Source organism: Onychostoma macrolepis, chromosome 20 (genome assembly GCF_012432095.1).
Source record: "Onychostoma macrolepis isolate SWU-2019 chromosome 20, ASM1243209v1, whole genome shotgun sequence".
NCBI lineage: Eukaryota > Metazoa > Chordata > Actinopteri > Cypriniformes > Cyprinidae > Onychostoma > Onychostoma macrolepis.
Genome location: NC_081174.1, coordinates 28,231,944 through 28,249,853, shown reverse-complemented (window position 1 = coordinate 28,249,853; position 17,910 = coordinate 28,231,944). Strand labels below are relative to the sequence as shown.

Sequence of the window (17,910 nt, the reverse complement as noted above, 5' to 3'; positions counted from 1 at the left end):
AGCTCTGCTCAAGAAAACTAGAATATAGAAAGAAAAAGAAAAAAAACTTTAGGAAAAAAAAAAACAAACAAAAAAACGGATCAGTTTATTAAAAAAAAAAAAAAAAAAAAGTGTTCTGCATCAGTATGTTTGTCTCATTTTGGTGCAAATATCTAAAGATTCTTAAAGCAAAATACATTTATCTGAGAAGTAATTACATAAAATAAGTCTTGTCTGAGGAACTGAAGCGAATTTGATTAAAACAACAAATATCTTCCAGTGGGCTCAGAAAAAACTACTTAATTCAAAGGGAAAATGAGCTTTAATTCTACACTGACATATTCATTCTTGTTTTAAGCATAAACTCACTTAATTTTGTTCAGTTTCTCAGAAAACAAGACTTCTTTATTTTGCATCTCAAGGAAATGCATCTTGATTTAAGGATGATTAGATATTTGAATCAGGGAAAAACAAATAATAATAAAATAATAATTCCAAAAATTTTTTTGCAATGCAAGCAACCTTTAATGCCATGACTTTATGAATTTAAGACTTTCTGCTTGCTCTTAAGACATTTTAAGGCCTTAATTTGTGGAAGAGGGAGTTAAAACTTTTTAAAACACACAAACACACGCACACACACAACTACAAACTGTCCATGCTTCAATAACCAAGACCAACATGTAACTTAAACAAGCTTATTTTTAATGGATCTGCAAAATCGTTTGAATTTCCAAAGAGAACGCTCCCCTCCCTGACACGTGTCTGGACTAGAAGAGATACTTCCTGTGAATTACAAACATGGCAAAACTTACAAAAGACCCCAAAAAACCCAAAGAAACCAGCATGCAGGAGGGAACGAGTAACTGAGTGAAGGAAAACAAAACAAAAAACAAAAAAAACATACAGAGGAGATTCATAAAACAAGTCATTCTGAAAAATAAACTAAATTTAAAAAACAAAAAATATATATAATGCCATTCTCTTCTGAGCAAACAGGTTGAATCCGGATGGTTCCACTCGGGCGTGTTGGGTTGAGTTAGCGGGTCAAGCAGAGAGGAGAGGACCTGTGTGTGTGTGTGTGTGTGTGTGTGTGTGTGTGTGTATGTGTATGTGTGTGCATAACTGTTACAGAAAAGTGATGTTTAAATGTGTGTGTTTGGGGGGGGTGAGCTCTATGGCTCTACATTAAGGCACCGGACGAAAGAAATCAAATCAAAGAACAAAAAAACCCAGCTAGAGAAGATCTCTCACACTAACACACAACACTAACCCCAAAACACTGGACAAAGTCTTGTCTAAAACGCTACGCCGCTCCTCTGTGCCGACGGACAGCGTCTCCAGGTCCACTGACGGTCTCTATGTAGTGGTGAATGTGCTTTTTGTTTAAATTCATTTCTTTCTTTCTTTAAACTTTAAAATAAGTAAGTAAGAAGAAACATGAAATGACTCTCTCTTTACATTTGTTTTTTTTTTTGTTGTTTTTTTTTTTCAGAAATAAAAATGTCAGCAAGCAGTCGTGAGTGTGAGAAACGTTAGAGATGTGTTTTACGGAGAATCCCGTGAGAAGGACAGAACGGAAGAGTGTTAGACAGAAATGAGGGATGAGTGAATATGAGAGAGAGAGAGAGAGAGAGAGAGGGATATAGAAGAACAGATTGTGTGCGTGTGTGTGTGTTTGTGTAAAGTGTGTGAGTAACTGTGTGTGTCAGTTCAACTGCAGCACTTGGTCTTCCATCCTGTGACTCCACCGCCAGTGCTGATGTCCACGTTTTCACTGTTGGGCTCTTTTACGGGCGTCTGTGGAAAAAAACCCAACACAAAATAGATATTAACAAACATTTTGGATTCGCAAACGTCACATTTTGGGTTTGTTTTGATCGTTTTCTGGTGCCAAACTCACACCACTGGTTGAGTCACTGCTGCGGTTGAGCAGTGTTTTGATAGAGCCACAGTGTTCATTAGGGGTGTGCGATAATATCGTAATTGTTGTTTTAACAATATGTGATCTGACATTATCGAGTATGTCACTCACTTTGCATAAAACACAAACAAAAACACATCTTGAAAGTCCAAAAGCATTCACTGCATGATGAAGCCTATTAAACTGCCTGGTAACACTTTATTTTAAGGTCTCCTTGTTACATATGTTACATGTACTTACTGTTATAATAACAATACATTAGGCATAATTACATGCAATTAACCCTAAACCAAACCCTCATCCTATCCCTAACCCTATAGTAAGTACATGTAGTTAATTAATATTACACTGTGACAAGCACACCTTAAAATAAAGTATAACCGAATGCCTCTATAATTCCAGATATAGAAAGCAAATGTATGGGTTTTTGTCTTTATATTTATATGGTTAAGTAATATCACACAAGCAACAGTGTGGTTTTCAAAAATATACATTGTGAGTGCAACTGCAATTGAGATATTCATTTTATACAACAGAACAGCAAACAAGTTAATATTGAGTGAGTTACAATTTAGACAATATTTTCTATATTGTCAATGAAAAATAGTTCCAATCAAAGCCAAAGCAGAACATTTGTGTATCTCAGAGCAACACTGCAGTGTTTCGTTTCTGAATGAATCATTTGAGTCAATGATTCAATGATCCATTCATAAAGACAGTCACTTGACTCGTTTCTAAACGAATCAGCCATTTTAAACGAATCGTTTGAATGAATGAAGGGACTTGCCGCCACCTACTGGTTTTAGTGTCATATTTATTCATGACAGGCCTAAAGCACCAAAGTGCCAGCATAAGAACACACTCAGAAAATAATCGTTATTAAAAAAAAAAAAAAAAAAAATTCACAATATATTTCCCAAGATATCATTTTCTGTCAATATCACACCCCCCTATTCCAGAATCCAGCTATGAATGATTTACTTACACTGTCTCTACATATTAAGATGGGAATGGAAACATTAATGGGGCTTTGGGGCATTTGCGATTCAGTGAGTTCAAAGCGATTCAGTGAGTTGAATGCGTCTTGTTGCATTATAATTCAGAAAAAACCCATACAGACTCATTTATTCTCTGTGCCACCATTAGAAATGGAGTATTATATAGAAAAGTGAACACCAAAGTAGGGCTGCACTTTTTATTTCGATTAATCTATGGACTAATTGATCAATTAATCTAAACGATTAATTTCCCACAAACAAATCAACAATTTTACTTAAGAATATTTTATTAAACCAAATGAAATTCAAATTTCAAAGAAATCCTTTTTTTAAAGCAAAAGTAAAGTGCAACATAGAGCTCAAGCAGCAAGTGTCCATTTCATAGTTCAAATCACTGAAATCAAAGAATGACACATATCCACAAATTGATATATTTTAGCCTTTAAAATTACTTAAAATACATATATAATAGCAATGATGCATTAATAATTAGTTCAAATAAAGTATCAAAAGCAAGAAATCATATGGTTTTATTGAACAAAACTGCTATAATACATCCAATGTATTATTAACAATAGAACTAATGTACATTATGCATTACAACAAAGGCCTGCAGGGGGCTCCAACAGCCTGACGATTACTGTGCGATCTAATCCTTGTTTAATATTGACCAAGCACCATTTAATTCAAATGTCTACTTAATCTTTGGCCATTTCTTTAGGACAGAAATGCTATAGCCGCTGTAATTAAATGAATATGTGGACATCAAAACGTGTAAACTCAGAGTGAGGGTTTGAGCTTTTATTTTGAAACCGTGATGTATTCTCCTGTGTTTGCGTAGATTTATAAATTATTTACCTTACAAATCTGATGAAATGGTGCACGTTGCATTCCCAGATGAGCGTTATAATAAACCCAAACTCACAACAACATGCAGAGATGGAGTTTGTGTCGCTCCACACATGTAAATGATAACAGTTCCTGTGGAGCTACTGTGAACGTTGCCGCTGTGTGATGCACGTACGTAGCCTACACACATGCAAATAATTAAAGAGCATATACTGTATTAGAACTGCATCGCATATAATTATTTAATTAAATCGTAGTGTTTGTGAATTCACAATTATGCTTAATTATGATTTTTAAATGGGTTTAATATATCACGCAGCCTTGGAAAACTCTAATAATGTGCTTTATGTATTCTTGTCCGTGAAATGTGCCACTTCCAGAATTTTGCCGGTTAGTCGACGCGAACAAAATGAAGTCGAGGATTTTTTTTAAAAATCGAATAGTCGAATAAAATCGACGAATCGCGACAGCCCTACAACCAAAAGCAACAAACCAAGCATTTAATAAACCAGAGAGATCAGCTGCTGTGACTGTATTTATGAGTCAAATGACATGAAATCACTGATCTTTTGCACTGCAATGTTTTTGCTTAAAAGCATTAAGCACAATACCAATGGTGTCATCAGTCAGTCATTCCCGAACTCACCTTTCTGAGAATGTCTTCTGCTAACGTGAGGAACGCCTTCTCGATGTTGATGTTGGCTTTTGCACTCGTCTCAAAGAAGCGAATCCCGTGTTCTCTCGCGATCTGAGGATCGGCACAAGAACAGTGAATATTCGTTGTTTGCTGGCCTGAACTAATATGTATGGAGCCAGTCGAGGATGATTACACAAGTTTCTTAGAGATATGAACACTTAGCAAAGTGCTTCAATAGAGTAACTGACAAATATTCAACAAATAATTTGACTCAGAGAACATTGAAAAAAACAAAAACAAAAAAAAAAAACAACTTAAATGTCTCAACTAGTGGACAAATTGCCCATCCTGACTAGGGCTGGGTATTGAGACAAATTTTACAATTTGATTGTGATTCAATTTAATTTCAATCTCGATTCAGCATCGATTAATTTAGACGTATAGGCAAGTCAGGGACAGTACACGTCAAATTTTTTTTTCCAAGGAAAAAAAGTCTTATCTGTAAATCTGTAAACAAACATTTAAACAGCAATTTTTATAAGAAATTTTGAATTATATAATTATGTTACACATTTAAACAGTGGATGTCAACTTGTTTTATGGATTTATTCAAACATACATTAATATTACTGAATAGGTAAAGTAAAAGTAAAACTTAATATTGAGTTTATGGTCATTGAATGGCTTTTCTGATGTAAACGCATCGTTACATAACATTGTTTACAAGCTGTTTCGCTGAAATCTTTCTGTGGTTAAAACACTGATAGTTTGTTTCAACACCTTCTGATTTTTATTCATGTATATTTGGTGCAGTAACTGGTAGTAAAGAGAAAGAGATAAGTTCACATGCCATGTCTATATAGTGATACGTTGCGCAACATTAAAGAGCACCAAAACGGTATTTATTGTTTGAATTCATAATACAATTGACATTTTCATAGCTGACGCACTGCTTCACAGCATACGTAACAAAGCACAACGCTTATTGTAATTTACTGAATGGGAGTTGTGCTAAAAATAACGCTACATTACATTTTGTTCACGAATCAACTGAACACAACATAGATTAATTCTAGGGACTTAAAAATACAGATAGGTTCATCAAAATGAGAATCGATTAAAATCGATATTTTCAACCCAGCCCTAATCCTAATTCAAAATCCATCCACAGTCTCTTACCTGTTCCCCCTTAGCTTTTGGTACGACACGTTTGTCCTCCATGTCACACTTGTTGCCTAGCAGCATCCTCTCCACATCCTCATTAGCATGCTGTAACAACATACACACATTTGAGACTATGCATTCTTACAAACTACTGATGTTCAGACTGACAGCCTTAATTAAAGTGGCTTCAGAAGTCACAGAAGAAACAGTGGTGCAAGTAACTTGGATTTGTACGATAGGCCACCAAACACACAACCACATCCCTCATGGAGTCTCATGTTATATGAATTCTCTTGAAAGTGCTGATTGTTGGGAAATTCTGCATGAATCATCAGACTAAAAATCAAACAGTCAGCAGTTTCACTACATGATTATGTATCTCCAAGTTGGTGTTTTTACGGCACTGGAACTTCAAAAGTCCTACACCAGCTGTTCTCGACTCAAAAATGGGTCGCAGGTCTGTTCCATTTATAACAACACAACAATAAAAAGCAACTACCCATATGATCATGCATAGTCAGGCTAGTAAAATAAATGGGCTTATTAACTTTTAAAAGGGAAGAGAAAACACTTCGCAAATTGTTTTTCATTGACGTCAAAAGATGCTTGTCCAGACAAACTCTGTATTTGGATACAAATTCATGTCTCAAAAACCATGAACAATATTATGCAAGATAAAGGAAAACTGCATTCAATATGGTTTCACTTGAGCAGAATGTGTTCTGGGCAGTCAATTATTGGCCAACATTTTCCTATTCAGCCCATGTCATATTCATTTTACACATCACTGAGCCAGAGTTAACTAAAACCATATTTTATGGTTTTAGTTGACTTAATTCTAGTTATTTTAGTTCTTCAACTTTAAATGAAAATGAGAAATTTGAAAGAAAAATATTTAGTTTTATATTCCAGCTAGCTGCCAAGGCAACATTTCTCATTTTCCTTTAGTTAACAGTAATAAAATAACTAAAACGTAATACAAAATTACATAGACATTTAAAGAAAAAGATTACAACAACAATCTATTTCAAAATCTTAACAGAAACTATAACAGTACATATGATAATTTAAGTATAAATACAATTTTGTTTACTATTGTGTATGTCAACTGTAAAGTTTTAGGTAGGTTTTAGGGTATAACTAATTAAGATTCAAACCACAAAAATGAAAATTGTCATCATTCCCAAACCTGTATGAATTTCTTTCTTCTGTTGAACACACAAGATCATTTATTGTTTTAAGATCAATAGACGAAGGAAATTCACACAGGTTTGGGAAAACTTGGTGAGCAAATGATGACAATATTTTAATTTTTGAGCGAACTGTGCCTTTAAAGCACAATCCCTTGAATAACTGTCTATTCTGATGTTGTCTGAGGGGTGCAGTAAGGTTGAGTGAAGACTGACCTCATCAATATTTCTGAGCCATTTGCTGATGTTTTCGAAGCTCTTGGCGTTGGTGATGTCATATACGAGCATGATTCCCATGGCCCCTCTGTAGTAAGAGGTAGTGATGGTGTGAAACCGTTCCTGCCCCGCTGTATCCCTGCACAAACACATTGACAACCACAATCAAACACTGCAGCAGCCCAGACGCTCGTGGACCCAATGGATTATAGACTACAGAAGATCCAAAATTAACTTCGGTTGGCAATAGCTGGTGACCACAGCTGACTAGTTGTTAAGAGCCACCAATTGTTACCAACCAATATCCATCTCAAAAACTGTTGCAATCAACTATACCGATGGACAAATGATCATCTAATGTCCTTGTGTTTCATTAGATTTAGATTTAGTCATTTTGCAGACGCTTTTATCCAAAGCGACTTACAATTGGGGAATACATAAAGCGATTCATCTTGAAGAGGCAATCAGACAGACGAAGTGCTTGCAACACCAAGTCTCAGGCATTGTTCAAATAAATACAAACTACCAAAGGAAGGAATAAGTAAAGAGAATTTATTTATTTATTTTTTTAATTACTCTACAAGGCAATTTCACAGAAAATATCCAAAATGGGAACACAAGGTGCAGGGGCGATAAGCATAAGAAACGGACTGAAATTTGATGACATCAATGCGTGAGGATGTACAGTCATGGCCAAAAATATCGACACCCTTGGTAAATATGATCAAAGGCGGCTGTGGAAATGAATCTGCATTGTTAATCCTTTTGACCTTTTATTTAAAAAATTGACAAAAATCTAACCTTTCATTGGATAAGAACTTAAAATGGGGGGGAAATATCATTATGAAATAAATGTTTTTCTCTAATACACATTGGCCACAATTAACGGCACTCCATTTTTGATTCTGTTGCTCTAGTGTCCTGAATGCGGTTGTGACTGCAGCTGTTCATTCATACGAATATTCAAGCCGATGTTTTAATCTGCTGAATAAATAAAACATTTCAAGTCTCTGTTGTCAGTCCCAAGCAGTAACTGTGAATGCAGCCATAATGTGCATTTCTATTGATTGTACTGTATCACTGCCCTTTCTTTCTTGTTATCTTTTTGCTTCCTTTTTCTTTTTTTAATTAAATATTACCTTTTCTCTTTTCTTATTTATTTGTTATTTTCTTTCATTTTTATTTTTTATTAATTATTTATTGTTATTATTTCTCTTTTCTTCTTATTTTTTATTTATTGTTATTTTTATTTATTTGTTATTTATTTTTTGTAAAGTGTTAATCATGAGAAAACATTTGAATAAAATATTAAAAGATTAATAGCAGAAATTACTGTTATTATTTACAGATAGTTTAGAAAATAATAAATAGATTAATTGAAAAATAATCGACATTAGTCAACAATAACAATAATCGTTAGCTGCAGCCCTAAACATATTCCTCGCCACAAAACACCAAATGAAACTATGAGGAACAACATTATCCTAGTAGATCAGTCTCTGAATTGCATGCTAGCTTTTTGTCAATTAGCATGAGCCGTTTGGATGGTAACGCTTAGGCTAACTTGTCAATAACTTGTTTTATTTTCGGACTAAAGCCATTTACATGCATTTGACACTTGGCAGGTATTAATTTTGTATCCTGCATATAAACAAATGTTCCGTAATATACAGAAACTAGCGAAATATTGCAAAAGTACAAATTGCAATATGCATATCACAACAGCTTGCAATAACTGAACTATTTCAATAGTTCAAAAAAAAAAAAGTCAGATTAATGCAACTTTATTACCAAGTTGAGCAAAGAATTGGTGGTATTTAAATTGTTTTTTGGTTTGTTTGTTTGTTTACTTTGTTAAAAGATATGTAACCTTTTATGTAATGCTGCAGTAAAACACTTCTCCCAGAAAGAATGTGAAACGCATGTTGGTTATAGAATTTTTTAAAAGCATTTAAATATAATTTAATTTTTATATAAATTACATTTAATTTTATATTTAAATTGGTTTCATACACTTAAAGCATGGTTGTAATGTAATGGTACTTACCATATCTGTAGCTTTATCTTCTTTCCTTGCAATTCAACTGTTTTGATCTTAAAATCGATTCCTAAAAAGACACAACAAAAGACAGAAGCTGAACAAAGACACTTAAAATAAACTGCATTCACAATATTCAATAAGAAAAATGTTGCATGACAGGAATTTTGTTCGCTGGAAATTGATTGGATCTACTTAGGATTTTAATATTAGAATGGAGTCCGATCTGAATGTGATAGTACTCTCTTCCTGAGGCACTTTTTAGGACACTTTTTCACCAGGACGTTGATGCTGAAAGTCAAGTCAGAAGGTCCAGAGCTTCTTCACATATCCCAAAGGCTCAAGCGGATTGTTATTTGCCATTATTGCTGTACTGCTGATAACATGTTAGAAAGCTTGCATTATGTACAACATTAGCCTACAACAACCTAAATTATCTCGCAGCCTAAAAAGGAAAGTTGTTTCAGAGGCGGAACAAGTTATTACATTTAGGCCTGGATTCACAGACAGGGCTTAGGTTAAGCCAGGATTAGGCCATAGTCCAATTAGGACATTTAAGTATCTTTTACAAACAAATATTATTGGTGTACATCTTGAGAAAAAACAAATGGCACTGACATTTTAAGATCAGTCAGTGCAAGTTTCTTTCAGTTAAAATAGCCCAGACATGTATTTTAGTCTGGGGCTAGGTCTAAGCCTTGTCTGTGAAACCGGGGGTTAAAATATTATGAAGACTAACATTTTTCTTTGTTTGAAATGACATGTACTGATAAATCATACACAATAAGACCAGGGACATCTATTAAGTGGGAACGAGGGTCATTTTCATTTACTGTTGACTTCAAAGCCTGTTGATAAGTCTTGAGTGACGAAACTAAATAAACGAGTAATTATTTTTTTGCACTCAATATCTCTGCTGAATCTTCATAAAAGTGTGGGATGAGCATACATCAATTTGTTGTAAAACCTTCTCAACAGAAATCTGGACTTGTGCAAATTGTCCTCTAAGGCTACTAGCGTGGGAGAAGCTTTTTCAAATGAGAAACAAACCCGAGTATTCATCGTGACGGAAAAGCGTCAAGAAAACGCTACATTGCATGTAGCAAAAACCGTACTGACTGGGCATTTTTATTGTATTCTCCATTTTAAAAGCAACAATTCACCACAAAACATGAGGTTTTGTAGACACTCTTGCAGTTGAAGTAGTAGTAGTATATTTTTTATTTAATGCCATGTCAGCATCTTAGGCTATTTTCTCTTGCAGTTGAAAGTAGCGTCATAGTTCATGTAGACGATGAAGGGTAGAGAGATCTCTCCGCAGCAGCGTGTTGTTGAGACTAGCACAGACCAACACAGACAGGACGGGCAGAATGGAAAGGTTCATCTGTGAAACTGCTGAGAGTTTAATGGCCCAACAGCACAGGAAAAGCATTCAGACAGAAACTCACACTGGAAAATGTCCTGAACTGATCACTGGTTAGATACCGTGTTTGTCCTGCTGCACAACTTTTTTTAGTGATGTTTGCAGAGAGACTTGGACTGGTAGGAGACTCCCACAACACCCTGGCAACCATGAGCAATGTACCCAAAAAAAAAAAAAAAAAAACACCACCTTAGCAACCACAGTGACAACCGAAATTACTCAAAACACCTTGGCAACAGTAGTAATGTCCTAAATCACTCAAAACACCTCAGCAATTCCACAGTAACAACCTATAGAACTGAAAACACTTAGTAACAACCTCAATAGGCCTAACTCAAAATATCTTAGCAACAGTATAGTAAGAACCTAAATCACTTAAAACACCATGGTAACCACATAGTAACAACCCAGAACCGTTGAGAAACAGTTGCGACATACTTTGATCTTGCCACCACGTGGTCACATGGTTCATGGAGCGCTCAAGTTCCAAACATCTCCGCGCTGTCAATATGTTTGAATGGGATTAATCGGGACAGACCGCAGTTTATTTGCAGTAATTTCTAGTAATTATTAACACATAATGGGCATTGTTTGTGTATTGAAAACTACGCCGACTTCGCTTTAAAATAGCATTTTATTATGGGGAGTGATAAAAAGACAGTATTAATATTTTTCTAATATTCTTTTTATATTACAATTAGCGTAGTATTTAGGGTTAAAAATAGCGAAAACATTTTTAAATTCCAGTGCACAAAAAAGGCAAATTAGAGGCGTTTGGTGGCCAGAAAAATAATATTCATATTCCATGGTTTAACCATTAGATGCCCTTATGGCCGTTTATAAATATAGCCTACATATATTTAGCTCTACTCTAGTTGCTCTAAAGTTGCGCCGATCATAATTGCTTTTTTTTTTTTTTTTTAGATTTTGCATTTGAATGTATATTTAAAACATTATCAAACACTCGATTTTTATAAGTTTCAATATTTAAAAAAATTTAACATTTAAAAAGGTTAATTGCTTATATCTCAGTGTTATTTTATGATATTCGTGTATGAATACAACATAAGTGAATGTTTAAAAAGGCAAGCAAATACGGAATTTAACCCGATAAAAATTGGGTAACCGCATTCAGCAAAACTCTTTATTTTATTCCTTGAATGGGCAGTCTTCATTGAAACTCATTCAACTTCCTACATGGAGAGAAAGATTGCAGAAAGACTAAAAACTTCAAAATATGACAACTAACATCTGGTTATGGTCACTATTAAGGTGTTTCTCACGTTATCTCACTGAAATTATACTATAACTGTCTATTATCTAACGATAAATATTAGCTATAACACGCTTCAAAATTCAAAGATTTCCGAGAGGTCAACTAATCTGTGAAAATGTCAAAAAAATTCAGTGATTTCTTCCATTTACCAGCGAGTGTCCTTGAGAAACACTGAAATGAATGGGCTTCAATGCTGGAACTATCAGTAGTTTGGTACTATTGGCCTCTCCATGACACGCTTTACATCCGCATTCCTCTGTTCTTATGGAAGCCTATGGGAGTGTCGCAACTCTGTTTCTCAACAGCTCTGTAACAACCTAAATCACTCTAAACACCCTAGAAACAGCATAGCAATGAGCTAAACATGATTGTAAAGCGCTTTGGGTGTACAGCAATACACATAGCGCTATATAAATGCATAATTCATTCATTCTAAACCTTAGAAACTGCATAGTAATGAGCTAAACCACTCAAACCACTTTAGAATCGCATAGTATGAGTCATATAGTCATGTATCTGTGTGATTCTTCGCTTATACACTCAGGATGATCCTTTATGCAAATGGGAATACTGGCATGACTTTCTAACGTTTACAGATAAGGATACAACCGTAAGATGCAACTTATACACTGAAAAAAACACGTCTCAAATGCATTAAGCAGCAAACGCATGTGACAGAAGAGCAAGCCGCTTTAAACCCTATGCTTATGAGTTACTTTGAAGCCCTTAATATAAAGCACATCTCATGTTTAGGACTACTTATATCATGTACTTTTCCCACAGCAGCTTATCTCTGTCCTCCATTATTTTTCTGACGTGTTCGTGGACATGCGTGCCGAACTGAAAGACCCGTACCTGTTGCGAATACATGTACCGTTACACCCCTAGCTGCACAAAGACTGACCGACATATTTAGCAGTAATGCTAAGCAGAACTCCAACCGCACACTCATACGCACACAGCTGCACTATGGGTGGGAGCCGCTTTATGAAATGATACACAAATGAGCAGCCAAAGACTGAGTCACTCTCACACAATACACACAAACCACCGCAGAGACAGAACAGAGCCTGAAAGAGACATGAAGAGAATAAAACAAGAAAACTCTGCTGATGTGAACGACACATGAGAATATAAAAACAGAGTGTGAAAGTTATAGTGGAGGACACACACTCATAGTTTGACCTCTGGAAACATGTCAAAGGACTTTTGACTGAGCCTTCACACTCACACACACACACACACACTGCAGTCGGGTATTTTGGGCTTTAAACGCAGAAAGTTTGAGCCAAGCTAATGCCACATATGGCTTTAAAAGGAACAACTCACCAAATATGCCAATTGTGTTATCTTTTACTTAACCGTCATATCTTTACAAACCTGTATGACTAGAATGCAAAATAAGATATTTTGCTACTCCATTTCATACAATGAGGACTAAAGCTGTCATTTTTTGGCAAAGTAGATGACAATAAAAGAGCAGCCCGGATATTCTTCCCTACATCAACAAAGGAAATTAATACTCTGGTTTAATGTGACATGAGTAAAGGATTCCTGCAACAGTTTAAGAAGCCTAGATTTGGCCACTAAATGTGAGACTGGTTTAAGACTTGGGTTATACGAGTTCTGAACACAAAGGACATGGAAGGGTTCCTGACAGGCAGCCAATCAGACCCCTTCCCATGAGCCTCAGCAGCTGTGGGGCCCCCTCAAGGATCCAGAACGAAGCTCCGCCCAACTGAGCCAAGATCCTGTCAGTCAAAGAAAGAGAACGCACTAGTGCCAGACGGAAAGAGAAAAGAAAGAAAATGTCTCTCTTTTTTTGTGCATTTATAAGAGCTTAAATCAAGAGTTTAATAGTGCAAATATGGTTAAGGTGTGTATTCGTGTGCGAGCGTGTAAGGTGATCTTTCCCTTGAGACTGCAGGGAGTTTCCGGTGAGTATTTTAAGGCTCTGAACTATAGTAAGGAGGGAGAGAGAGAGATGCACTTCAAGTCAACATGAAATGGCATTCATAGCCCATGCCCATAAACTGACAGGATGTTGAACAAGGAAAAAATTTAAAGCGGAACTTTATTTTATCCTCTAGAAAATGATACAGAACTTTCCTTACGAAACTAATCTGTCATTGGTCGAAACTTAAGCGGCCTTGATGATGTCATCAATAAAAGAATGTTGTTTTAGAGATGAAGCAAGTTGATACTTTTTGATAGATTGACAAGGAAACAAATTGGAATAGCATGTTGAATACTATCAAGAGAGTGCATAAAGTGCAAATAGTGTACATTTTGTTGATTTAAAAAAACAAAAACAAAAAAACAACTAAAACTGAAAGAAAAGAGGATCTGGATTAGAAGAGGAGTGAGTGTAAATCCAAATTTTCACTCATCTGATGACATAAAATTAGTGGTGCAACGGATCACAAAACTCACGGTTCGGATCATACTACGGATTTTGAGTCACGGATCAGATCATTTTTTGGATCAGCAAAAAAAACAAAAACAAAGCTTACTTTTCATTAATTACTAAAAGCTTACTTTAAGTACTTTTATACCCCAGCACAAACTACTAGCTTAACTAATAAAGTCAGTAATAAAACAAGAACAATTACACAAATTACAAGCGTAGATGAACAGCCTACAACATAAAATTATAAAGACAATAACAGTAGTATTCAGGTCCAGAAATGTAAAAATTAAGTGTAAAACACAATAATGCTTACTGCACAAGTTAAATACACATGATTAGCAGACAGAAGCAGGTATTATAGGCTGCTGTCTCTTTAAGACTAAATGCACGGACCTAACACTGACACACATCCGGTTTCTTTCTCAGCTGTATACGTTAACTTAAGACATAATCGACTGTGTTTACCAGAATACTTGCCAAAACGGGTATTTTAACATAACTTTGTGTGTATGTATCCATCCGTGGAGGCGTTGTCTGAAACGCGGTATCTGAATCGCGCCTCTCTCTCTCTCTGCGTGTGCATGCTTTAGTGTGTGCGGAAGCGGCTGAGTGCAGAAAATGATGCGTGAGTCCTGATTCGACTTTAACAAGACAAAACACGTGCAAATGATAAACTTTCACTCTATGGTGGTTAAACTTATCAGTAAATCCGCGAATCACATGCGTGCCGAACCGTGGGGACTGGTCTGTATGATCATCTACGTTCTGTTGCACCCCTACATAAAACCACCATTTCCTGACAGTTCAGAACATCAACCCTCATGCTGACAGTTCACAACTGCCACCTGATCGCAAGAGGAAGCCACAGGTGTGATGTGGTCACCTGACACACCATGAGCAGTCATGTGACTCACAGCACAGAGATAAAAACAGTCGTAAAGGTCACACACACCCTTGCCTGTCCAGAAACCAGGCCAATATTTGTTTTCATTCCTAATCATGATCATTTCCAGGTTTTATCAGTCTGAAACATAAATGGCGGCAACTTTATTCAACTTACATATGCCATTAAAAACAAGCCTATTATTTCACAGATTGAACCATTTCTTGTTAACTAATACTCAATGAACCACGTGATGTCAGCAGTCAAATCTAAAGGAAGCACACATTATGAACTATACATAAAACGAAAGGCTTTTTCTTTGGAATAACATGCGGTGATGAATCATTCACAATAACCAAGAAGAACCAGGAACGTGTGTCATGAAAAGTAAACCGAGTCAATTTAGTTTTTTCTTTATTTCTACTTTTCTTTTTAGGAGAAATCCTGAACATGCATCACATAAATTTGTTCTAACATTAATTACAGACTAACATACTTGTATAAACAAGAACTATTGACAAAAATTATCAAAAACTAAATAAATCAACAAATAACAAACAATACAGAAAAGTAGAATATAAAGAATTTATTTTACAATTATTTAATAACACTAATACAGGATACTTAATGTACAATAATAATACCCACTAATTTAATTTTGATTTAACGTAAACTTGAAAACACGTTCAACAGCCAAAGGTCTACAAATGCAGGACATTTGTTCTTAAAAATCGGACAATAGGCCAACGAAAGAGCATTCAGGAAAATAAACAGACAGGGCCGGCTGTGTCTAAATTTGCCCCATGAACTGGTGTGGCACTGAGATCTCCTGTTACCCCCAGAGAAATGACCCTGCCGTACGTAAACCGAGTTCAAGAGCATCTGCTAAATGACATCTACCCACGCCGTGAATACGTTCATGCGGTTCCTGTGATCTAACAGGTACGGCATGCTTCTCATTTTAACCCACTGGATTTACCTTCCAGGCATCTGAACACAGAGAAAGAGTGAGGATAGGAAGTGTGTATTATATTGCAACAATGGTGTTCAAATATCAGCATCAATCTGAACAAGCCGTCTATCTTGCATTTACATGCTTAGTGATGTTTGTCAGGTGACAGATGATGGACTTGGAGTAAATAAACAGGTAACTAAATAAAACAACAATGAACTTAACATTCAGATTCATTACTTCCCCATCTAATGTGGTTTATTTATGCTCATCTCCTTACAAAAAGTACCATGGTATTACTATGGTCTACTCAAAAAGTACCCTGGGAAAATCCCTGGCATAATAATATAGCACTTACTCAGTCCACTGGTACAATGGCAGCTCCAAAGCTGCTTTTTTATGGAAGGGTGGAGAGATTGTTTGCAACTCTCACACCCGGGCATAACCCAAAATCTACAGTCAAACACATACACTAACAACCATGAAAATCCCATTTCAGATGTGCCTTCCCATGATATCATGGGGAAAGCACCGGGAGGTAGTGAAATGACAGGTTTAGCATAAAGAACACAGTTAGGCAACTGCTCTATTGGCACGAGCCGACCCGCGCATGCGCAGTAGCGCAGCCGATGACGCCACACTAATGAATTGTTTATGCTTTTTAAAAAATAACTTATGATCGATGATTTTAACAAACTAGTTAGTTAAACAAACGAGTGACACAGTATCGATGCATTGTTTTAATGTGTTAACCGGTTTAATCCTCAGAGCGATGGATTTTGGGGTTAACGTTACTCCATGTAACAGGCCGCTTGAACCTTTAACGTTTATTCTAAACCATACACAATGTGTCTAGATTCTCTCATCTAGACAAATTAGAAATTAGATATAAAACACTGTCAAGCCATTACTTTGACGATTCCGGCATCAAATTATTATTTGTCAGTCAACCCGCATGTTAACGCAAACTTTAGCCAAATAACCTCAACAACTACAATAACATTAATCCAAATATACAGATGAACAGAACGACGTTTATTAGACAACCAAAACAACCTTCGGAACTCTAGAATATGATTCTGAATCAACTGATTTCAGGTGATTCACTCAGCTGATATGAATCAGTTAACGTTAGCCGGTTAGCATGCTAAAGCCCAGAATCAAGGCCTAGGCAGCACATACTCACACATTTAACAGCATTTCTGACATAAAACGGTTAATAAAACCCTCGGAGCGGGTGGATTCGGGTGTGATACTCACCTATAGTGGAGATGAAGGTGGTGTTGAAGGCGTCGTCTGAAAATCGGAACAGCACGCAGGTCTTTCCCACCCCAGAATCACCAATCAAGAGCAGTTTAAAGAGCAGATCATATGTCTTCTTCGCCATCTGAGCTCTTATAAACACACACTGATGAGAAATCTATAGACACCGAGTGTGTGTTAAAGGAAAAGCGTGCGTGTGTGTGTGTGTGTGTGTGTGTTATCCAAAAACACACAACGGACAGTCTCCTCACAGCTGAATTGCTTTGATTTCCTCTGTTGCCTCTTTTTTAAACTCCAAAGGAGATGTTTAAGATGTGCGTTTCCTCTGAAAGTGTGGTGTCTGGTGTTTTTAATGTCTCTGTCTTTCTTTCTCTCACACTGTCGGGACAAAATGGCTCCTCCGCCCGACTCTCTTTCTTCAAACTACACCAGCGATCTGATTCAAATGAAAGATATTCCGCTTCATCCCAGCGATGCCGAACCGCACAGATCTCGTTTGACAGCTGGATCTGAACCGACAGTCTGTACCGGGTCCGTTTGTGGAGTTTAGAAGAGGACAAACACAGAGACGACCGACCAACCGCCGTCGCCTTCGAATGGAGCCACCACGGCGACACCCTAGATTTCAGAGCCACGCCTCTCTTCCCGCCCCTACGCCAGCGCCTGGCTTTGTGATTGGTCGAACGCGCCGTTTTTCAAATCCATCTC

General features: G+C 36.4%; 1 protein-coding gene across 1 annotated transcript; it reads right to left on the bottom strand.

Annotated features, from left to right (window-relative positions):
* Window positions 1-91: 91 nt before the first annotated feature.
* rab10 (RAB10, member RAS oncogene family) lies at window positions 92-17,829 on the bottom strand. Its single transcript, XM_058755652.1, has 6 exons — window positions 17,200-17,829; window positions 9,005-9,065; window positions 6,958-7,096; window positions 5,567-5,656; window positions 4,397-4,498; window positions 92-1,779 (listed from the first exon to the last, which is right to left on the bottom strand). Exons 1-6 carry the CDS (start codon window positions 17,324-17,326, stop codon window positions 1,693-1,695), a joined length of 606 nt encoding a protein of 201 aa, XP_058611635.1. The 5' UTR covers window positions 17,327-17,829; the 3' UTR covers window positions 92-1,692.
* Window positions 17,830-17,910: the final 81 nt, after the last annotated feature.

Bases quoted from the DNA above. Each gene is read 5' to 3' on its own strand.
- rab10 (XM_058755652.1), bottom strand. From the start codon at position 17,326: ATGGCGAAGAAGACATATGATCTGCTCTTTAAACTGCTCTTGATTGGT. The intron at 7,097-9,004 runs GTAAGTACCATT...GTGTTTGTGCAG, and splicing joins AAGATAAAGCTACAGATATG to GGATACAGCGGGGCAGGAAC. The intron at 5,657-6,957 runs GTCAGTCTTCAC...ATGTTGTTACAG, and splicing joins GGCTCAGAAATATTGATGAG to CATGCTAATGAGGATGTGGA.